Here is a 24,993-nt window from a genome sequence, read left to right on the forward strand (position 1 = left end):
AGATATAGAATGAAACCCCATATTTACAAAAAAATCAAAAAATTAGCCAGGTGTGGTGGTGTATGCCTGTAGCCCTAGCTGTGCAGAAGGTTGAAGCAAGAGTAACGCTTGAGCCCAGTAGATTGAGTGAGCTGTGTTCACACCACTGCACTTCAACATGGGCAACAGAATGAGACTTTGTCTCCAAGGGGGAAAAATATTAGATAAGATACACTCAACATCAAAATAAATAATGATACTAATGGATTACAACCTATTGACTGAAATAGAAATTCATGAATCTAGGCTGGTATAAGTAAATAAATTAATGAATTGAAAATTTGATGAGGAATGAGATATTTACATAATCTCAATGTATCTCCCACAAAATGTGAAGTACAAAGGTAAAAATACTAATTTTACCCTGAAGAAGCCTGACACACATCACCTTCACCAAATAATCTAAATTAGCATCTCAGTTATGGGACATCACTTCTGTGATATTCCTGGCCAAATTGGATCACCCAAATTTAATCATGAGGAAACACAAGCCAAATGTGAAGGACATTCTACAAAGTAACTGGTATATAGCTCCAAAATTGTCAAGGTCAGAAAAGACAAAGAAACTGAAGACCTGCTTCAGCTTGAAAACTAAAGAGACTTGACAACTAAGTGCAGCATGTGATTTTTAACTGATCCCTTTGCTATAAAGGACAGTATTGGAACAAATGATGAAACGTGAATGGGGTCTAAGAATTAGATGGTAGTAATAATATGAATTTTCTGACTTGGTTGGTTACTTTGTAACTATAAAGGAAAGTACCTTGTTCACAGGAAAAATACACTGAATTATTTAAGAGTAATAAGGCCTTAGGTTGGCAACTTTCATGATTTAGGGGAAAAAATATTTAACTATTAAATATTAATTTTTTTTTAAATTTTTTACTGCACTTGTAACTTACATTTTGAGATTATTTTTTAGGAAATTCTAATTGCCCAGATGAACTCCTGAATCTATCACAGACATTTCAAGGCTTAATGTAAATCCTCACATCTAAATGTTATAAGTCTTTCTAATTTCAGTATCTCTTTCTCGAACATCTACAGAATATCCTTTATGGCTTCACTGGGTGTGTTAGTACTTATTGTGAATTGCCCTATAAGCTTATCTGACCAAGTTATCTTGGGCATTACCTGGCCTTCTCAAAGAAATAAAATTACTCAAGGGCACTGAACATACATATCTTTGTATCAGCCACAGTTAGTGTAACCATATAGTCTAGATTTTATAATACAGTCAATAAAATTGTGTTATATTTAGGAAATTTGCTAATGTATCTCTAACAATTTTTTAAATTTTAAAAATTTTCTATAAATATCCATATAATCTTATTTCCCCTTTACTCACATCCTTACTTAAATAAAAAACATAATTCAAGAGGCTGAGGCAGGAGAATTGCCTGAACCCAGGAGGCGGAGGTTGCGGCAAACCGAGATCGCGCCAGTGCACTCCAGCCTGGGTAAAGAGCAAAACTCCGTCTCAAAAAAAAAAAAAAAAAGAAAAGAAAAACATAATTATACCATGCCTCATATTGTTTTTGAGATATACAGTAATACAAATAAATTGTATAAAACAGCAGAGGAAAAAAAGCCAATATAACATATTCCTTCGTTTTTGTTGCGGAGGGGAGTGAGCATTGTTCAGCCATAAGCAAACAGCATATCCACAGATAGTGACATAGGCTGTGCATCAGCTCAAGCTTCCCTTTATGAAGTAAACTTCTCAACAGGCATGGGCTATATGTCTTCAAGCTCTTTGAATTGCAGCCAGTTAGGCAGCTGTGAGCTAAATAAAACTTTGTGTGAACTCGGCCTATTTTAGTAGAAGCTCATATGGTTTCTTCACTGAAGTCTTTATTGATGCTCAGTTTCTGAAAACAGAAAGACAAACTATTTTTTTCTTTCTCTGATATTAGAAATATATGGATACTGTAATCGATAAAACTGCTAAGATTTGGGGTGTATTTGTAAAATTTCACACCATTAGTAAGCTCTGACAAATCCTAATACTATTTTTAAATACAAACAAAGCTTTACTAACAAGGAAAGAAAGAGAGAAAAAAGAGCATCAGCCTAGTTTCTTTAGGGAGTAGAAATAGCATTAATGTAAGTCCTGTGACCTAATTGTTTCAAAAATGATACAATTATTTGTTTGGTATCAGCTTTTGATCCACAGTATCATCTTTGCTTTCTGTGTTATAGGAACTTTATAGTGGCAGCAGAGACTGCAACATTCTGGCATGGGTTCCATCCTTATATGAACCAGTTCCTGATGATGATGAGGTAAACATTATTTTCACAAATTGTACAGTGACTTCTAAGTCATCAGAAATAATGTTTCATTACTTTACTTTATATGAGAGAGACTTTTAAAGCATTTCTTGCCAGTGGCCTGCACCTATAATCACAGGTACTTGGGAGACTGAGGCAAGATGATCATTTGAACCCAAGAAATCAAGACCAGCCTGGGCAACGTAGTGAGACCCCATCTCTAAACAACAACAACAACAACAACAACAAAAAAAGCATGTCTTGGTATTTTCAGATTGTAAAAATAATTGCACTGTTTTAATACATTTGGAAAATTCAGAAAAATAGCAAAAGAAGAACATAAAATTCCTCAAACTGGATTAGTCAATATTAACATTTTGATTTGTTTCATAACTGTTTTTTTTCCTTTGCATATGTTTTTTAACATAGTTCATATCATGGTTGGACATTCAACTTGGTATCTTACTTTTCTGATCAACATTGTACCATTAACCTTTTTTGTGTCATTAGTAACTGTGTATAAACATTTCTAATGATACAGTATTCTGTCATTGATAAAACAATTTAAATACCTAGTTGGAAACATTTCTGTCAATTATTATAAACATCAAGGTAAAAATCTGTTCAAAAATTGTTGATATTTTTTATTATGTCTTTAGATAGATTCCTGGAAGTGGACTTATCTCTTGAATTACGATGTATGACTTTTTATTTTATTTTATTTTATTTTATTTATTTTTTTTGAGATTGAGTTTCACACTGTCGCCCAGGCTGGAGTGCAATGGTGCAATCTTGGCTTACTGCAACTTCTGCCTCCCGGATTCAAGCAATTCTCCTGCCCCAGCCTCCCAAGTAGCTGAGATTACAGGTGCCCACCACCACCACACCTGGCTAATTTTTGTATTTTCAATAGAGATGGGGTTTCACCATGTTGGCCAGGCTGGTCATGAACTCTTCACCTCAAGTGACCCACTTGCCTTGGCTTCCTAAGGTGCTCGAATTACATCCATGAGCCACCATGCCCAGCTGACATTTTCAAGACTTTATTCTCGTGTCAAATTTTACCAGTTTACGCTCCTACCGGCAGTCTGACAGTTCCTATCATAGAACATAAATCAGTATAAACATGATGGTGTAAATAAAGTCCTTAAAAATGCAGCAGGTAAACAAAGATGAGTAAGACCATTCTCCCTGGCCTAAAGTAATAGCCTCTGTATTTTTTTTTTCAACTTTTACATCAAGCAGTAGGAAGATAAAGGCTGTTTAAAAGTGATTTCTCTCCCACCAAAGTTTATTCTCCTAAGCACTGTTAATCATCTTCATTTATCTAAATTTCCACAATATAAAAAGTCTAAAAGCAATGTCTAAAAACAATGTGTATACATGGATTTGTGTGTGTATATATATATGAATAATTATTTAAGTTGGAAATATAAATAATGTAGTTAGAAATACCTTAAGGTAATCTTAAGCAAGTCATAGTAAAAGCATCTTAAATGGAGGTTGAGGAAAAGTTATGATAGAGTATGTTTGACAGTCAAAAAACATTTTTCATATACTGTTTAGTTCCTTTATGAAAACAGGACTATGTCAAAAACCACATAAAATACGATTTGTATAGAGGTAGTTGATAGCCTCTCACAGCTATTGACAAAATATATTTCTTACCTAAATTGTCAACTGCCAGAGTTTCCTGCAGTGTAAAACCTGTGAATTATTTTCTTTTGTCCTTAATCCAAAGAAAGAGAAAAAAATACACCAATAAATCTTCAAGTAGTCAGCCAATGCCATAGGCATACTTCTAGATTTTATCACATGTCTAATTTGGTTTATTGTGGCTTGATTAACTTTAGCATACAGCTGCTTTTGATATCAGAATATTCTTCTGTATAAAGCTTAATATGATCAAATAATTGGATTTAGCTATTTATTTTACATTTTATTATGGAATTATTGTGTCCTGTTCTTTGGGAATTGCTATATACATTAAATCCAAGTTATAACACTGTAAGCCATGTTAGGAAGTATAACATTTTATTTACCAAATGAAAACAGTAAAAAATAAATGAAAAGTAAATCTATAGTGACTTATGTATTGAAAAGGATGTTAGAAGAATACCACACTGTTTAATTCATAAAGATAATATTTGGCCAGGTGTCGTGGCTCACACCCGTAATCTCAGCACTTTGAGAGACTGAGGTGGGAGAATCACTTAAGTCCAGGAGTTTGAGACTAGCCTGGGCAACATAGAAGACCCCATCTGTACAAAAAATAAACAAAATTAGCCAGATTTGGTAGCTTACACCTATAGTTCCAGCTACTTAGGAGGCTGAGGTGGGAGGATCACTTGAGCCCAAGAGTTCAAGGCTCCAGTGAGCCCCGATTGCAGCACTGTACTCCAGCCTACATAACAGAGTGAGACCCTGACTCAAACAACAAAAAAAAAGATAATATGTGACTGATGGTTTATGTCCTTGTTATGTCATTATAGTGATAATTTGAACTCTTTGTGTAAAAAAACTTTTGTATATGAGAAATTAAGTAAAACCAGTTAGAAACTCACAGAAATATGCAAAAATCAAGTTGACTTTTGTATTTGGTTTAGAGCTATAAAACCTTACCTTTTAAAATGCCATGTTCAGATATTTTAAGATAGCAGTTATTCTCATATTAACACAAAATGGTAGGTGCTAAGGTTATTTCCATAAAATTTTAACTTGAAAGATTCCTGTGAATATAGGTAGAACATGAATGTGATCGTAATACAGATCCCAATAGAACAGCCTGTCCAGAAGATCCTGCTCCTTACATGTATGTTAATAATTTAAGCGATATTGGAAAGTGCTTTTATCCCAATTATAAATTAAGTATATTTATTTAATATTTATCTTCCAAGGAGGCAGTGTAGCATACTACAAAACAAAAAGCACATACACATATATACACATGTACTTAGTGTTTAGCTTCAGGTAAACTGGGTTTGAATCCCAGTTCTGTTGTTCATTATACTTACGATCTGGGACAAGCTTATGATATTTCCAAATACCAGAATTGTCTAATCAAAGTTATTCTTAGGTTTCCTTTCAAATGCATCCTTCAGATGAGAGTTACCTCCCCATCAACCAAAATATAATCCCTTAGAGGGTGTTTCTCCTGATATCCAAAGTAGAAGATCAATTTAATTCTGTCTAAGGAAAGGAAAGACACTGAATGACAGGGACAGGATTTATGGTCTTTAAGTGTAAATCCCATTATTTAATTGATAGACTATTTATTATATTTTGAGGAATATGGCTTCCTTTTGACTCTACTTTCTAAAAGCTGATCTGTCAAGACAAGCCTATCTATAACTCCTAATCACTTTTTCCTGCCTGCAATCTGTAGGGCAGGTTTATTCCAGTTTAAATCTGACCTCTCACTAAGAATCTTACTTTGTTTTGACATTCACACAATACATCATTGTTTTACATATCACTTGTGCCCATATATAATCACTTGCTGACAACTGAGACTTGCCACTATTTACCAGTCAGAAATTTGAAAGTTATCAAGAAATATCCTTGTAGATGTTAAGTCTGGTTTTATTCCTTCTCTAAATTCATAACTAGGTCCCGTCTAAACTCTTTATTTCTATAACATTCACACTGTCAGTAGAACTGACAACCTGGTGAGATAGATGTATTATGTTCAAGCACAAACTGGATGTCCACTAGGAGGAGATGTTGTAGAGAAAACTGAAGTAATAGGTAATAGTAGTGACACTTGATCAGAGGATTAGGAAGTGTGGCTTATCCACCCAGGGACGTGTGTGTGTGTGTGTGTGTGTGTGTGTGTTTTCCCAGGGCTATTCTTAGTAGCTATTAAAGTCAAAGTTAGAGGGCTGTAGACACAGAGTAGGGAGGAGGACTCATCTAACTACCAATGACAAGATGTCTTTTAATAAATTCTCAGTAAATAACCTAATTTAGTAGTTAAATTGAAAACCCAAAAAGACAGGAAATTCAGTAAATGTTTGGATGAAAGAATAAATGAACAGACCTCAGTATTCTACCATTGCAAATAAGTAGACTGTGGCTAGAAATCAGTGAGTAGTTAGCTGAAGTTTAGTAATAGTTTTATGACTGGGCATGGTGGCTCCTGCCCATAATCCCAGCATTTTGGGAGGTCAAGGCAGGCAGATCTCAAGGTCGGGAGTTCGAGACCAATCTGGCCAATATGGTGAAAACCTGTCTCTACTAAAAATACAAAAATTAGCCAGGTGTGGTGACATGTGCCTATAGTCCCAGCTACTCGGGAAGCTGAGGCAGAAGAATCGCTTGAACCTGGGAGGTGGAGGTTGCAGTGAGCCGAGATCATGCTACTGCACTCCAGCCTGGGTGACAGAGCAAGGCTTCATCTCAATAATAATAATAATAATAATAATAATAGTTTTGTATCTGGACATTTGAAGTATAATAGAATTTTGGTTGTATACCTAAGTGAAAATAGCCGACATTAGATTTAATAATGTACTCTAATCTGTTTAACAATAAAGAATGCCTAAATCAGCATATTGTTTTCCAACTATCCTAGCTGATACTTGGGAAATTTACGGGAAACACTTAACTTTTTCTACTGTTTTCATTGTAAGATTCAAAGTTATCATATTCATCAAAAGGAAAATGAACATTCTCAGATAATGCAGTAGGGGTTACCCTTAAAAAATATTTCTGTAAGTTATAAAAGGCAATACACCTAAAATAACTTAAGGGTAGTCTTGATGCTAGTACAGAACTGGAATTTGAATCTGACTAAAATTGTAGCAGTTGTAAAAGTTGCACAAAAGGAAGCAAACCTGGCTCATGATACCCAAGTACTTTAAAAATGAGATCATCTTAAAGCCCTTTTAGTTATTCGCCAGAGAATCAGAAGGTAGCTATTCAAAAGTTTTCCCCAAAATGAATGATTTGAAATGCCACAGATTATTAAAATTTCTCTAATTGCTAATCACCTTTATTTTAGGTATGGCTCTAAATCTGTAAGAATACTGTGATGCTTTTTTGTTGTTTTAAATAAACATAATCTAGATACACGTTATCCTTCAGAGAAATCTCTAAGGAAAACCTGTGTGCTGATTATAAACATGTTACCATTTTTGACATATTTTGCATGTTTTACTAAACTGCTCTATCAACCTATAAAAATAAGTAAATAAATATCAGTACTTAAAAATAAGTACATAAATATTATATTAATAACCCACATTATTTTTTGGACTAAAAATGGTATTATTGAGCTTGATGAATACTTTATTCTCCATATTTGGCTATTTGTTTATTTATAAAAGTTATTTTCATCCAAACAATAAAGAGTTGCCAACATTGATATTTTGAGCTGTCAGGTCAGACTATACACCTGGAGTCCAGTCTTAGCCCATGGATGTCAGAGTTCCACTTTCTCCAGGTAATTCCAAAGAGTTGTTGAGAAATACCTTGAGCAATAGCAGCATCATGGTATATATATTTATAAGTATGTATTTGTGAGGTGATTAAAGGAAATAGAGTGTTTAGATAAAGTCTAGTATTGTCTGTCTAAAATGGAGTTGTATTATCTTATATTGTATGTTCTGAAATTAAGTTATACATTTATACATTTTCTTCCAAAATAATATAATTGCTATTTATCTGATATATTTCATAACTTTATTATGAGCCTAAAATTATGAAGTAGAAAAAAACAATCTTCTTTATTTTTTTTTTTAGACTACAACAAAATCACAATTAAATCCAGCCTTTGAAGATGCCTGGAGTAGCAGTGATGAAGAAGGATAAATATCAACCTTTAGTACCTTTGTGTGTCTGCTGAAACTTTTTAAATGAGACCGTATGTGTTTTTTTTTCAATTGTACGGTCTATTCCTGACAGCTAAATTAACCCTAAATGTGGGTAATTTGTTTCCTCATGTTTTAAAATGAGGTTAATATTTGCATAAAATCCTAAAACAGACTTCTGTATCATTTATTTAATCCAAATGTGTTCCTTGAAAGCAGTTGTGGCCTGGGGAAACCCCGATTGCTACAGTACAAGTACACAGTCATTGTACCTCAACTGTGACTTTCAGCAGATTTTATGAAATACAAGATGCAGTTTCAGAGGATCACCAAGTGGAGGCCATCAGCATTGACCTTCTCCTACTTGCTCTACTATCGGCCTGCTCATTTCCACCTTCAAGAATGATTTTGCCAAGAATGAGTATATCAAAAATACTAGTTGAAATGGTAACATCAAAATTATTTTATTTTTCATCTATTCACATTTTGCAGTGATTTCATTTAAGTAACCATTCTTTAGCTTTATGTTAAACATTTTTGGGCTCAATATCTCCTACAATCCAAAAAGTTTATCACAGGAGGCTTTTAACTTTGTGAACATCCCTTGTTCACTTTATTTTAATGTCAGAAGGCAGTTTGCACTCATGCTTGAACTCTCTTTCTATGAAACTCATTAAGACATGACCAAATCTTGCCTCATCCATTCAAGCAGAAAATATCCTTGAAAGGAATCTGGCTTAAACATGAAATGTTGTAAGAAAATTCCTATGTTACTGTCTCCTTCTGCGTCAACCCACAAATGATTATCATGAAGGTAATAATATTCCCTTCCTGATCCTTACCAGCAGTAGACTAGTAAACAAGGCTTTTAAGAACTTGAATACCAAAAGTATACAGTTGTTGAGGTTTTTGTTTTTGTTTTTCTGAGGCAGAGTTTCACGCTGCTGGAGTGCAGTGTCACAATCTCAGCTCACCACTGTCGTCACCTCCCAGGTTCAGGCAATTCTCCTCCCTCAGCCTCCCGAGTAGCTGGGATGACAGGCTCCCACCACCACGCCCAGCTACTATTTTGTATTTTTAGAAGAGACAGGGTTTCACTATGTTGACCAGGCTGGTCATGAACTCCTGACCTCAAATGATCCCCGGGCCCGGGCTCCCAAAATGCTGGGATTACAGGTGTGAGCCCCACCCTCCCTGGCCAGTTTTTGAGCTTTTAAGTGTATAGGGGTTAGACCTCATATCAGACCTTTCTAGCCAAATGTTTTCCATACACCTGCTTTTACAATTGATTTTTTTTTTCCAATTGACACATAAAATTTTATGTATTTGCCATGTACAACATACTGTTTTGAAGCATACATACATTATAGAATGACTAAATCTAACTAATTAACATATACACTACCTCACATAGTTACCATTTTTGTGGTAAGAACACTTTACATCCATTCTCTTACCATTTTTCAAGATTAATTGTAATGTTGTAACTATAGTTACTATGTTGTGCAATAAGTCTCTTGCACTAATTCCCCCTATGTAACTGAAATTTTGTATCCTTTGACCAGTGTCTCTGCAACCACCCTAGCTCCTGTTAACCACCATTCTACCCTCTACTTCTTTTTTTTTGAGACAGAATTTTGCTCTTGTTGCCCAGGCTGGGTGCAATGGCGCAATCTCAGCTCACCACAACCTCCGCCTCCTGGGTGTAAGCAATTCTCCTGCCTCAGCCTCTCCAATAGCTGGGATTACAGGCATGCACCACCACACCCAGCTAATTTTGTATTTTTAGTAGAGATGGGGTTTCTCCATGTTGGTCAGGCTGATCTCAAACTGCCAACCTCAGGTAATCTGCCCACCTCAGCCTCCCAAAGTGCAGGGATTACAGGCGTGAGCCACCACGCCCAGCTACCCTCTACTTCTATGAGGTCAACCATTTATATATATGTACCACATTTTATTTATCCATTCAACCATTGATAATTGCTTAGGTTGATGCCATATTCTGGCTATTGTGAATAATGCTGCAATGAACCTAGGAGTGCAGATATCTCTGACACACTGATTTCATATCCTTTGGATATAAGCCCAGTAGTAGGATTGATGGAGCATATGTAGTTCTAATTTTAACTTTTTGCAGAACCTCCATACTGTCTTCCATAATACCTGTACTAACTTACATTCCTACCAAGAATATGCAAAAGTTCCCTTTTCTTCACATCCTTGCCAACTTGTTATCTTTTGTCTTGTTGATAATACCCATTCTAACAGGTATGAGGTGATATCTCATTGTGGTTTTAATTTGCATTTCCCTAGTAACTACTGATGTTGAGAATTTTTTCATATATCTGCTGGCCATTTGCATGTCTTCTTTTGAAAACTGTCTTTTCAGGTTCTGTGCCCATTTTTAATTGGGTTGTTTTCTTGCTTTTGAGTAGAGTTCCTTAGATAGTAACCCCTTATCAGATCTATAGTTTGTAGATATTTTTTCTCCATTGTTTCTTCACCCTATTGTTTCCTAAAAAGCTGTGCAGAAGCTTTTTAGTTTCATGTAATTTCATTACTGTACTTGTGCCTTTGTCACTGTGCTTTTGAGGTCATATCCAAAAAAATCATTGCCCAGACCAATGTCATGGAGCATTTTCTCTATGTTTTCTTCTGATAGTTTCAAATCATTGATTTATTAAGCCGAGGTCATTCTACTTTCACTCTTGTTCCCTTGGTGAGGGTGCATTTGACCTTTGAAGAAAACTATTTTGAAAAAGCTATTGGCTGGGCATGATGGTTGTAATCCTAATACTTTGGTAGGCCAAGGCTGGCAGATCACTTGAGATCAGGGGTTCAAAACCAGCCTGGGCAACATGATGAAACCTCATGCCTAAAAAAAAATACAAAAATTACCCAAGTGTGTTTTACATGCTTCTAGTTCCAGCTACTTGGGAAACTGAGTCAGAAGGATCACTTGAACCTCTGAGGTCGAGGCTGCATTGAGCCAAGATTATGCCACTACACTCCAGCCTGGGTGACATAATGAGACCTTGTCTCCCCCACCTCAAAAAAAAAAAAAGAAAAGCTATTAAAATTGGAAATTTCTTTTTAAGAAAAAGGAAGCCTTCTTCCAAACTGCAAATATCTGTTTTACTTATTTCTAGTTATATAGATACATAGGCTCATTATAAATAATTCAAACAACATAAAGCCCTAAAAAAGAAGGTAGTGGTCACCTAGAATTATAATACCATAAGGTAACCACCACTAACATTTTCATGGACATTCTTCATCCATCTCTTATGATACATATAATTTTGTATAATGGGATGTTCAACATGCTATTATCATAAACACCCCTCTCTTTCCACATTAATACCACATTCCCCATTCCTTGCCCCTGCTGCCACAAACCAAGTTATTAACCTAGCCTGTGTTCTTTCATATTACAATCCTATATAGATCTATATACACATATAGAGGATGTGTTTTATTTTGTGGAACTGGGATATACATATGTTCCGTCTTGAATTTTTCAGACACAGCTTATATAAATCCCTCTCTGTAATTTGTTATAACAAAGTTATTATTTCTGTTAACTGCATTATACTCTATTTTGTGAATGTGCCTCAGTTGTTTTCAGCTGGTCCCCTATTCAGAGCTACATGTGAAGACTGTGAACTGTATTATATTCTCCTTAGTTGGTATATTTCAGTGTACAATTTAGTTACTGAATATCATCTTTTTTTCCTCTGAAATGATAATTTAGCTGGGCATATGATTTTGGGGCTGTAGTCCTTTTCTTTTATTGTTCTACAGATATTGTGCCTACTTTTTTCTAGCTTCTGATATTGCAGATGAGAATTCCAGAGCCACTTTGATTTTTTTTTCCTTCGTAGGAAATTCATTATTTTTCTTTTTTTATTTCATTTTAGGTTTGGGGGTACATGTGAAGAACGTGCAAGATTGTTGCATAGGTACACACATGGCAGTGTGGTTTGCTGCCTTCCTTCCCCTTACCTGTATCTGTCATTTCTCCCCATGCTATCTCTTCCCACCTCCCCACCTCCCTGTCCCTCCCCCATTTCCCCCCAACAGACCCCAGTGTGTGGTGCTCCCCTCCCTGTGTCCATGTGTTCTCTTTGTTCAACACCCGCCTACAGCTGGAAGCTTGTAAACTGAGGTTTAAAAAAAATTACAGTTTCTTAATTTTCTCAAGATATCTGATGTCTTTTATACATATATATTTTTTATTGCACTTTAGGTCTGGGGTACATGTGCAGATCACGCAGGATTGTTGCATAAGTACATACATGGCAATGTGGTTTGCTGCCTCCATATCCCATCACCTATATCTGGCATTTCTCCTCATGTTATCCCTCCCAAACCTCCCTACCCTCGACTGTCCCTCCCCTATTCACCACCAACAGACCCCAGTGTGTGATGCTTCCCTCCCTGTATCCATGTGTCCTCATTGTTCAATACTCACCTATGAGTGAGAACATGCGGTGTTTGATTTTCTGTTCTTGTGTCAGTTTGCTGAGAATGATGGTTTCTAGATTCATCCATGTCCCTACAAAGGACACAAACTCATCATGTTTTTATGGCTGCATAGAATTCCATGGTGTATATGTGCCACATTTTCCTTGTCCAGTCTATCATCTATGGGCATTTGGATTGGTTCCAGGTCTTTGCTATTATAAACAGTGCCGCAGTGAACATACGTGTGCATATGTCTTTATAATGGAACAATTTATAATCCTTTGGATAAACCAGTAATGGGATTGCTGGGTCAAATGGAATTTCTATTTCTAGGTCCTTGAGGAATCGCCACACTATCTTCTACAATGGCTGAACTAATTTACACGCCCACCAACAGTGTAAAAGTGTTCCTATTTCTCCACATTCTCTCCAGCATCTGTTGTCTCCAGATTTTTTAATGATCCTCATTCTGACTGGAGTGGGCTGGTATCTCAATGTGGTTTTGATTTGCATTTCTCTAATGACCAGGGATGATGAGCATTTTTTCATGTTTGTTGGCCTCATAAATGTCTTTTTTTGAAAAGTGTCTGTTCATATCCTTAATCCACTTTTGAATGGGTTTGTTTGTTTTTTTCTTGTAAATCTGCTTTAGTTCTTTATAGTTTCTGGATATTAGCCCTTTGTCAGATGGATAGATTGCAAAAAATTTTTCCCATTCTTTTGGTTGGCAGTTCACTCTAATGATGGTTTCTTCTGCAGTACAGAAGCTCTGGAGTTTAACTAGGGCCCATTTACCTATTTTGGCTTTTGTTACCAATGCTTTTGGTTTTTAGTGATGAAGTCCTTGCCTATACCTATGTCCTGAATCGTTTTGCCTAGGTTTTCTTCTAGGGTTTTTATGGTGTTAGGTCTTATGTTTAAGTCTTTAATCCACCTGGAGTTAATTTTAGTGTAAGGTGACAGGAAGGGGACCAGTTTCTGCTTTCTGCACATGGCTAGCCAGTTTTCCCAACACCGTTTATCAAACAGGGATTCCTTTCCCCATTGCTTGTTTTTGTCAGGTTTGTCAAAGATCAGATGGTTGTAGATGTGTGGCGTTGCCTCCAAGGCCTCTGTTCTGTTCCATTAGTCTATATCTCTCTTTTGGTACCAGCACCATGCTGTTTTGATTACTGCAGGTTTGTAGTATTGTTTGAAGTCAGGTAGCATGATGCCTCCAGCTTTGTTCTTTTTGCTTAGAATTGTCTTGGCTATGTGGGCCCTCTTTTGGTTCCATATGAAGTTTAAGGTGGTTTTTTTCCAGTTCTGTGAAGAGGGTCATAGGTAGCTTGATGGGGATAGCGTGGACTCTATAAATTACTTTGGGCAGTATGGCCATTTTCACAATATTGATTCTTCCTAAGCATGAGCATGGAATGTTTTTCCATCTGTTTTTGTCGTCTCTTATTTCCTTGAGTAGTGGTTTATAGTTATCCTTGAAGAGGTTCTTTACATCCTTTGTTAGTTGTATTTCTAGGTATTTTATTCTCTTTGTAGCAATTGTGGATGGCAGTTCATTCTTGATTTGGCTTTAAGTCTTTAAGTCTGTTACTGGTGTATAGAAATACTCGTGATTTCTGCACATTGATTTTATATCCTGAGACTGCTGAAGTTGCTTATCACTTTAAGGAGATTTTTGGGCAGAGATAATGGGATCTTCTAAATATACAGTCATGTCATCTGCAAATAGAGACAATTTGACTTCCTTCTTTCCTAATTGAATACCCTTTATTTCTTTTTCTTGGCTGATTGCTCTGGCTAGAACTTCCAATACCATATTGAATAGGAGTGGTGAAAGAGGGCATCCTTGTCTAGTGCCAGATTTCAAAGGGAATGCTTCCAGTTTTTGCCCATTCAGTATGATATTGGCTGTGGGTTTGTCATAAATAGCTTTTATTATTTTGAGATACGTTCTGTTGACACCTAGTTTATTGAGCGTTTGTAGCATAAAGGGCTGTTGAATTTTTTCGAAGGCTTTCTCTGCATCTATTGAGATAATCATGTGAATTTTGTCTTTGGTTCTGTTTATGTGGTGGATTATGTTTATGAAGACTAAAAGATATCTGATGTCTTTTTTTGCTCTCTCTCATCACTTATTCTTCTTGGGAGCTCTTTCAATGATGGTCCAAACCTTTTCTCAGCTCAGGTATATTTTCTTCTAATATTTGTCTAATTGTTACTTCTCTTCCTTTTTTCTTCTTCTTTTTTGGATTATCTAATAATGGCATGTGATTGACCTCCCTATCTTTCTTCCTTTTTTTTTTTTTTTTTTTTTTGACAGAGTCTTGCTCTGTCACCCAGGCTAGAGTTCAACAATGCAATCTCAGCTCACTGCAGCCTCCACCTCCCAGGTTTAAGCAATTTTCCTGCCTCACCCTCCCAAGTAGCTGGGATTACAGGTGTCCACCACCACGCTGCCTGGCTAATTTTTGTATTTTTTTTTAGTAGGGGTGGGGTTTCACCATGTTGACCAAGCTGATCTTGAACTCCTGGGCTCCAGTGATCCGCCGGCCTCGGCCTCCCAAAGTGCTGGGATTATAGGAGTGAGCCATAACGCGGGCCTGACCTCTCATTCATTGTCTTATCTTTTCGTTTCTCCTTTTCTTTTTTCTTTTTTCATTTTTTTTTCCAATTCTTAGAACTGTTCTTGGCATGTAGTAGGTGCTTAATAAGTACTTGTTTTGTTGTTTCTGTCATATACGTTGTTTGTGTGTAATCTTCAAGGTTACTAATTCAGGCCTGACTGATAATTCAGGGAGACTTGTTAATTATTGTTTTATTTCCCTCCCCACCCTACCCTGTTTTGTTTTGTTTAAGCACTTGCAGAAATATAGCAGAGAAATGCAGGAGTTCTAGAGAGTCTTCACCTAGAAACTTTAAAAAAATTGTTTATTCAACTGCTATTTGTCAGTGTATGTCAGTGAATCTATTATGAACTCAGTGATTACCTATAAGTTCTCTCCAATGCCTTGTACATTTTACATCTTTTCCTTCCATGCTGTCTTGGCTAACAATACATGTCCTTTAGTCACCTAAGGTACTTGTATCCTGCCATATTTCTAAGAATACTTAGGCCATTTGTTCACTTCAGTTTGATTCCATTTTTAACTAGTCATCATAGTATATCTATGAAATGCCTAGTTTTAAAAAATGTGTAGAAATAATAAATGCAAGTTTTATTAACATAGCCATAAACCTATTTTTAACCAGAAGCCTAAAATTCACATCATAGATCAGCTTGACCTTTTATACTTGCTACCAAGCCTTTACTTTAGAATTAAGGAAACATCTTAATAGAGAAAAAAAGGGAACACCCTTCAACTGAGGTGTTCCTTGTGTACAGTTTATAGTAAAAAGCCCCATTTAAACTAGATTTTAGAACCTTTATACAGTTCTCTAAAGACAAAACTTTAAACTGTACCAATTATAATAATAGATAAACTTCAGAATGAAGCTCTAAAGTAAGAGACACATAAGTTTATAGAGCTTATATTGGTGAGAGAGACACCATTAGCTTTATTATTTAAAATCGAAATGAGATGATGGTAGAAAAAAAATTGCATCAGCAAACTAATCTCAATTATTTTTCAAAGCAAAATCACTATTTCACAATGGAAAGGAAAAATTCAAATTAGATATTTAAATAAGATCTGCATGGTTTTAATTCTGAAATATTTCATTACTGTTAAGTAACATAGTAATACTTTATTTCTATAAAAATGATAACACTAGTGAAGATGAGAAAAGCTAAAAACATTTCTGTGAATTATAATTTTTATAAACAAATAATTTGGTAAATTTCCATTCTTTTAATTTCAGATTTTCCATGTTCAGGTGCTAATTGTTGAACCTGAAACAAAAAACTTATCATTAAAGCAGTAAACTTAAAATCAATCTAACTATGCCAAAAATGGAATGACAAGAAGCCCAGCACAATTAGAATTTTAGGAAAGCTAATTACAGAAAGGAAAACAATCACTTTGCTTTCTATTGTGATGAATTTTCTGGACATCGGAAGGTTAAATCTAGTGCTCAGGATAGTGCTAGTTCTTCTGTTTTGATTCTGGAAAAGTATTAAATTCACGGAAGAAACCTAATGAAGTTGAATCATAAATATGTTTTTTCTTTCTTCTTTGCAAAGAATATGTGTGTAGTTCTTAATGTGCTACCTAGAATCACTGTAGTAAATCTCCTTGGTGCTTAAAATTATTACAAATCATTTATTATAATACAAGTTTATCTATGTTGCTAGCTCTGTCAGCAACATCCTCAGAGACAGAAGGCATGCTTCTTTTGCTGCCAAGAGGTTTTTTGTTTTTAGTTTCCATGGAAAGTAATGACAAAAACTGCAATTACTTTTGCACCAACCTAATATTAGAGAATTAAAATTTCAAAGGAAGGGGAATAAATAAAACAACTATGTGTGACTTCTCTTAGTTCTCTGTTTGTTCAGGTCCCTATGTCCTTTTGACTGACTGCCCCTCATGAAGATACTCATAAGCTTCGTGCTAGTGGATTGATACAGGTTTCTGAGTTCATGCTCTCCTGAGGCTTGGAAAAAAATGAGTGTCACTGTCTCAACCTGTTAGTTATTCTGTCTCTAAAAACACAATTAATTCAATATTAAGACTAAGTTTATTAAGCTGCTCGTGTTTTTATGCCTTGAGAGTTTGTTAATGGCGGTTGCGTACGTTTTACAGAACTTCTGGCCAGGTAGCTCAAGGGCCTGGCCCATGGCTTTGTTCTCTTGGCATTGCTAGTCAGAATTTTGTTTTGTTTTGTTTCTGAGACAGAGTTTTGCTCTTGTTGCCCAGGCTGTAGTACAATGGCACATCTTAGCTCACTGCAACCTCTGCCTCCCGAGTTAAAGCGATTCTCCTGCCTAAGCCTCCCAAGTATTTGGGATTACAGGTGTGTGCCACCATGCCTGGCTAATTTTGTACTTTCAGTAGAGGTGGAATTTTGCCATTTTGGCTAGGCTGATCTTGAACTCCTGACCTCAGATAATCCATCCGCCTTGGCCTCCCAAAGTGTTGGGATTACAGGCATGAGCCACTGTGGCCAGCCTGTAGTCAGCTCTTTAAGGCAACAGTTTATTGGCTCAGCTGATTGGACAAGCCACTACTCTTTTGTTCATTTCATCCTCTGTGGCAAGGATTAGCAACAGTACTGAGGGCCTGTCAACACCTTCTGCAAAAACACCAGCAGGAGCAGAAGAGCTACTTATCCCATGTGGCTCAGACACTTAACTCCAGCTTCTCTACATCCTGCATGATTGTATCATCCACTGTTTTGTAAATCTGTATATTTTCTAAATACACTGTTCAAGGTTGTGCTAAAACAAAGAACATTCCTAATAAGTCTTTGAGAACTGAGTTATTAACTTTTCATTGTACTCTTGTAATGGTTTCTTTTATATATTATATATGCAAAATTCTATCAGATTACTATGGAAAAATTATTAGAATAACTCAGTGATGATCACTATGGACATTAAAGAATGGTAAGATTATTTTTTAAATCATAATAGTTTTATAAAGAAATAAAGAAGTCTGGGTGCAGTGGCTCACACTTGTAATCCCAGCACTTTGGGAGACCAAGACAGGAGAATCACCTAAACCCAGAAGACAGATGTTTCAGTGAGTTGAGATCGAGCCACTTCTCTCCACCCTGGGTGACGGAGTGAGACTCTGTCTCAAAAAAAAAAAAAAAGAAAAAAAGAAAAAATAAATAAATAAATAAAAGACAATGGACTGGAAATCAAAAGGCCTGAGTCTATCTTAGGTCGCTACCAAGGAAACATGCATTTGGATATTTTTTACCTTCTTTTTTTCATTAGTTAAAAATGAGGGAAGGGGACAGAACTCTGGAATAGAAAATTATTAAGGTTAATTCCTGCTCTAAAATCACATATTGTCATATTTAGAAAGCATTTTAAAATTCTATATATAAATAATTAGAGGCTTATGTTCAAAACTAATTAAAGTTCATTGAAGGCAGGGGTAGAGTATCATTATGAAAGTTTCATGAATTATCTTAATACTGAATGAACACTTCTAATGGAATGAACATGTGGTTTTGCCTGAATTACACTTTTAATGTTTCCATCAGAATTACTACAGAGCCATCATTGATTAGCTATGTGATTTTGCAAGTTTCTTCATTTGTAGAAAGGGAATAAATTATGCCTTACAAAGTTATAGGAATAAATTAAATAAAGTTCTTAAATTTAACAATCATTCAGCCAATAGAACTCCTTTTACTTAAAAAAATCTCAGGATTATTGGGCTCTGAGCTCTTGTAAAAATTCACTCAAATTTCACCTTCTTCAGGACATGACCTGCTTATTTAGTCTTTCTCTCCCTTCTAAAATGTATACTCCATGAGCACAGAGATTTTTGTTCTTATTGCTCTCCAGCACCTGGAACACTGCTTGGCAGATAGTTGATGCCAAAAAGTATATAATTTTTTTTAAATTGATTAGTGAACAATGCAATTACGAAGCACTTAACTGTGGACCAGTAACTCTACTTCACAATTCACAAATGATTAAGTTCTTAATTGGTTATTTTTTCTGTAATTTATGATGTATGAATGTTTTGAAGTATTATTAAATACTATGTTGATAAGCTGGGTATCAAATTAATTTTTTAGTTTTTCTTCCCACAGAATGACAAAGGGTCCTATTCTCAAAGTTGCTATTGGCCTGTACACCCAACGTAGATCCTCCCTGCATCTTTCTAGTGTCCTCTGTGGAGCTGAGTAATTTTTTCCTGTAGACAGGTTATATTGAGACTTGCTTTGTGACTCTCAACAGCTAAACAAAAGTAAGAGAACTTTAGGAAATTTGGAGTTCAGATTTTTTTGTAAGATCTTCACATCTAGTCTGTTCTCATTTGGTAATATTATGGTTGGACTGAATTTCTCCATTGCTCTTGACTCTAAAGTTCTGGACTTACTGCTCTTGTTTTCTTCCATTATGGAAAAATGACAAATAGTTCTGGAAATTCTATGTTTCAGGTCACTGATTACCTTTGTACCCAGAACAAAATACAGGAAACATAAGATGAAGGCTCACAATCTCAAATGCTTACAAAGGTCAGGAGAACATGGTAAATTAATAAAGGAGTTGGGGTAGCAAGAATCAAATATAAGAATTATGTTTTTTATTTGTATTGTACTGTGGTATAAGCATATAATATAGTAACTATATTAGAGATTACATTTTCTGATATGAAATTCAAATATCCAATCAAAAATAGGTATTTTGATTATATTTTTCTTCAATAATTATTTTTGTCTTGAATCAGAGAAATGTGACAGTTTTTTCCTGCCCTATTTGGGATCAGTATTTTATTCCAATACATATAAAAGTTTTTCACAGATATGGTTTTTCTAAAACAAATTTCCTTGCTCAGCTTTTTTGTTGTTGTTGTTTTCATACATTTAAAATATCTACCTGGGCTGGGCATGATGGCTTACACCTGTAATCCCAGCATGATCTCAGCTCACTGCAACCTCTGCCTCCCATGTTCAAGCGATTCTCCTGCCTCATCCTCCTGAGTAGCTGGGACTATAGGTGCATGCCACCACACCTGGCTAATTTTTATATTTTTAATAGAGATGGGGTTTCACCATGTTGGCCAGGGCTGGTCTCAAACTCCTGACCTTGCGTGATCTGCCCACCTTGTCCTCCCAAAGTGCTGGGATTACAGACATGAGCCACCATGCCCGGCCTTATTATTATTAATATTAGTTGAAAAAGGCAAACTAATCCCAGTTTCTTAACTTTTATAAATTTTAAAATCAAATAACTATTTTGGAATTCAATTCTTAGCTCCCCATGGGGTAAATACCACTTAAATTTCTGGAAAATAACTTCTGCACATGAAAGGCCAGATTTTTTCAGGCTGAATTTCCCAGACACAATTTGGCTAGAAATTAGATCAATAAAATGATTAGGAACATAGTTGCATAAAAATAAAGTGAATGTAACTGGTTATGAACAGACACTGATTTGTGTAACCAGTTATAAACATACTTGCAGAGAAATAGAGTATACATAATCTCAACCAAAGGCACAATTTTTTACTAAATCTTTAGCTAATGCTTGCTTTAGACAACACAAACCAATTTCTTACAACTATCCAAGAAAATAATCTCTTCAGTTTCCTGCCTCTTCTATTGTGCACAATTTGTCAAGTAAACATTTAAGAGGATGAACTACTACATTCATAACATGTTTTCTTTTTTTTTTTTTTCAGTTAAACATTACTCCTACTGAATTATGAAACAAACACATCATATGACTTGTGCAAACTGCCTCTGTAGGTTTGCATTTTGTAAACCAAGTTCAGTGTTAACATTGACTTGCTGGAGTACCTCCAGCAGTCCTATTTATAAGCACTTCACTCAACATGCAAAAATCATTTCCTGAGGTACCCACTGTGGTCACAATGTTCAAAAGTTATTCAAGGCCAGTCACAGTGGCTCACACCTGTAATCTCAACACAGAGTCTAAGGTGGGAGGATTACTTGAGGCCAGGAATTTGAGATGTTCCTGGTGAACATAGCAAGACCCTGTCTTAAAAAAAGCTTTTAAAAAGTGATTCAGTCCAGACTCGGTAGTTCACATCTGTTATCCCAGCACTTTGGGAGGCTGAGGCAGGTGGATCACCTGAGGTCAGGAGTTTGAGACCAGCCTGATCAACATGGCGAAACCCTATCTCTACTAAAAATACAAAAATTAGCTGGACTTGGTGGCACCTATCTGTAATCCCAGCTACTCAGGAGGCTGAGGTAGGAGAATCACTTGAACCTGGGGGGCGGAGGTTGCACTGAGCCAAGATCATGCCATTGCACTCCAGCCTGGGTGACAAGAGTGCAACTGTCTCAAAAAAAAAAAGTTATTCAAATACTTAAAACCTTTCTGATACTACAAGTGACTATAGCTACCTGGGTGGTATTTACATCTTTTATATATATCTCTACTCTTATTAGTTTAAAAAAAAGAGCTACAAATAATTTAACCTTGTCATGAAACTCTGTATAAGTCCCTTCACCCCAGCTTCACCATACTAAGAAATGTTATAGCTGATTAAACTTCTATTTGCAAATATTAGTTTCTGTTCAGGACACCATTTTTGCTGCAATCAACCATTGTGTAAACCCATCATTGGCACAAGTGTTTCATGCCATGAAAATGTTTTCATTAAATATATTTTGCACCATTACCACATATTGTATTTGTATAAAAAGAATCTGCTGTAATTCTAGTCTCTGCTTTCAGTTCATTAGTTTTTAATTAAGTTTGTCATTACATGTCTTTACTAATCTGGTCATACTTCTTACTGTCTTTTGTTTCAAAATAGCTTCCTAAATTATGTACAATTGCATAATAGTTGGTGTGCAGTATTAGTCATGCAGGAACAATCTCTACTTCCACAAGGACAGGTGCTCTTCATCTTTTGAAACACATGGCTGTGCCAGTCTCTCACTGTCCCATTTATAATAAAGAGAAAAACCATATTGTGATGTGATGATAAATGGCAGCTCCCCAACATTGTTAGGAAGACATTAGGTAGTGGTGGGAATTATGACAAACTTAAGAACACCTGCCTAGTGGCAATGGCTTTCATGAATTAGAAGTAGGTTTATCTGAAAACCCAAAATAACATAGCTACAATAAAATATAAATTAAGTTTCTTTTGATAAAATCCAGGAAGGTTGTCCTCAGTTGGTATGCTGGTTCCAAGATCATCAGGAACCTAGGCTCTATCAGATCACTCCTGCATCCTCTCTCAACAGCTTCTTCCTTGTGGTACAAGGTGATTGTTCTAACCATTGTATCCACATTCTAATCCAACAAGAAAGCGAAGAAGGAAGAAGGCATACTCCCTTTCTTTGGGAACACTTCCCAGAGGTTTCACACATCATTTTCACTGACATCCTATTGGCCTGAACTCCTGGTCACACCTAACTGAAAAGGAAGCTATCTTTACTCCATGTGGCCACGTCCTAAGCCAGAAACTGAGAGTTCCATTACTGTTCCCAAAAAAGAAAACAGAGACTTGGGAGCAATCAACAGTGCTATTTGACTATTCAGCTCTAGCTAACTTACGCCATGTGGGAATGTGGGCCTGTTGTGGCTACAAATGCTCATTATTCAAAGAGAAATGAAGAATTCATATTTTTATATGAAACCATGAAATATTTAGATGTTAACAAGAAATTTAAAAAGTTGTCATAGCCTAGACAATTCATAAATCCAATAAATCTTGGGTTGGAAAGACCCTTAGTTACTAAGGAAACAGCTTTACCAGCTCAAATTCATCTATTGAATCATTCATTCACAAGTTGAGCACCAATGAAGTGCCAGTGAATAAAACAGACCAAATCCTTGCATGTGCTCAAACATTTCCCTCGAGAGTAGATGTTTATTAGCATGAATTTAAAGTTGTGACTGCAGATATGGGCACAGAGTAAGGAAGATGCAGTCTTTAAAACCTGTGCTTATATGGCCTTATTATACTGAAGTGGAGGAAAAAGACAATGTAAATGTGTAAAATAAGGTATATTATTGAAACTACAAAGGAGGAAAAAAGGCAGAGAAAAGGAATGGGAAGTGCAAGGAGGAAATAGCATTAAAATTTTAGATGGAGTATCCAGGAAAAGCTTCAATGGTGAATCTTGAGTAATGACCTCAAGGAAGTGAGGGACCTACCCAGCAGATATCTGAGGAAAGAGCATTGCAGACAAAGGGAGTATCAAGTATAAAGGCCCTGAGATAAGCCCACAATGAAATGTCCAAGGATCAACAAAAAGCCAAATGGAGAAGGATAATTAGGGGGATAGTGGTAACAGATTACCTCAGGTCAAGAAGGGCCTTGTAGGGAACTATAGGGCTGACAGGAATCCATTGGAAGGTTTTGAGCAGAGGAGAGACATAATCTGACTTTCGTGTTAACAGGGGAACTCTGGTGTCAGAGTGGGGATTGGCTGAAGGCAAGTGCTATGTCTGATTGTTTCTGTCTCCCCTAAATCCATAAGTTGAAACCTAAATCAGCAATACATTAGGAGGTAGGGACTTTAGGAGGTGATTAGGTCATGAGAACAGAAGGCTGCCTTTTCCCCTTCCACCACATGAAGACACAGCATGAAGGCACCACTATGAACCAAACAGCTAACTAGTCCTGACCGGGCACCAAATATGCTAGTGTCTTGATCTTGGACTTCTCAGCCTCCAGAATTGTAAGAAATACATTTCTGTTGTTTAGAAGCCACCTAGCTTAGTATATTTTGTTATAGCAGTCCAAAGAGACTAAGGGAACAATAAGCAGAATCAAAGAAATCAGTTAAGAAGCTATTGAAATATTCCAAGCAAGAAGTGATGGTGGCAGTACCAAGATGGTGACTGGAGATGATGGGAAGTGGTTATATACATACATATATATGTATATTATAAAGACGGGGTTTCACCATGATGGCCAGGCTGGTCTTGAACTCCTGACCTCAGGTGATCCACCCACCTCAGCCTCCCAAAGTTCTAAGATTACAGGCGTGAGCCACCGCACCAGGCTGGTTTTAGACATATTTTGAAGAGTTGGCAGAGAGGAAGAGAAGAGTCAAAGATGGCTCCAAGGATTTTGGCCTGAGCAACCAAAAGAATAGAGTTGCCATTGAATGAGGTAGAGAAGACTACAAGAAGGGGAAATACCAGTGGCTCTGTTTTGGACATGCTTGAGATATAAATTAATAATCAAAAGGTGGGGCCCAGTGGGCACTCAGTTATACAAATCTGGAGTTCAAGAAAGAGTTACAAGCTGGAAAACATATTTGGGAATTATGACTATAGAGATGGCATTTAAGCCTTTACGTGATCTGAGTAAAGAGAGATGAGAGAAGACAGGTAAGAATTGAACCTTGGAGTACTCCAAAATTTAGAGTGGAGGTGGAAGATGAGGGAAAAACTGGTGAAGAGCCTGAAAAAGAATTTCCAGAAAAAGGAGAGGAGCCAGGCAAGTATGGTATCTCTAATGTCAAGTGAATGCAGCATTTCAAGAAAACCATAATCAACTGTATCAACTGATGATGATAGGTCAGCTAAGGTGAGGACTAAGAAGTGACCGCTGGCTCATACTTGCAACAACTGCATTATTCCCTAGTCCTGGAAGAAGAGCAAATTTCTCCAGAAAGTTTTTCACTGCCAGAACCAGTTTAAATTAGGAGTTTCTCTTTAGTGTTCCTTTGGCATACTTTGCTTATCTATATAATAGTACTTAATTTCAAAAAAAAATTACTATTGTTTGCCAAGGACTACTCTAGATAGGCAATTAAAAAAAGGGGGGAGTCAAAAATTCTTATGAAG

At 36.2% G+C, this 24,993-nt stretch overlaps 1 protein-coding gene across 2 annotated transcripts in view; it reads left to right on the forward strand.

Annotated features, from left to right (window-relative positions):
- Nucleotides 1-23,587, forward strand: part of ERCC8 (ERCC excision repair 8, CSA ubiquitin ligase complex subunit) — an 86,129-nt gene extending 62,542 nt beyond the window's left edge. Inside the window, exons 10-11 of one of the 2 annotated variants that reach the window (XM_074385667.1) lie at nt 2,242-2,322; nt 8,053-23,587. In XM_074385667.1, the coding sequence (XP_074241768.1) occupies nt 2,242-2,322; nt 8,053-8,121 (150 nt within the window). In that variant the 3' untranslated portion in view covers nt 8,122-23,587. The remainder of the gene's footprint in view (nt 1-2,241; nt 2,323-8,052) is intronic. The other variant, XM_074385661.1, reaches the window with a different exon arrangement.
- The last annotated feature ends 1,406 nt before the right edge of the window (nt 23,588-24,993 follow it).

Source organism: Saimiri boliviensis, chromosome 1 (genome assembly GCF_048565385.1).
Source record: "Saimiri boliviensis isolate mSaiBol1 chromosome 1, mSaiBol1.pri, whole genome shotgun sequence".
NCBI lineage: Eukaryota > Metazoa > Chordata > Mammalia > Primates > Cebidae > Saimiri > Saimiri boliviensis.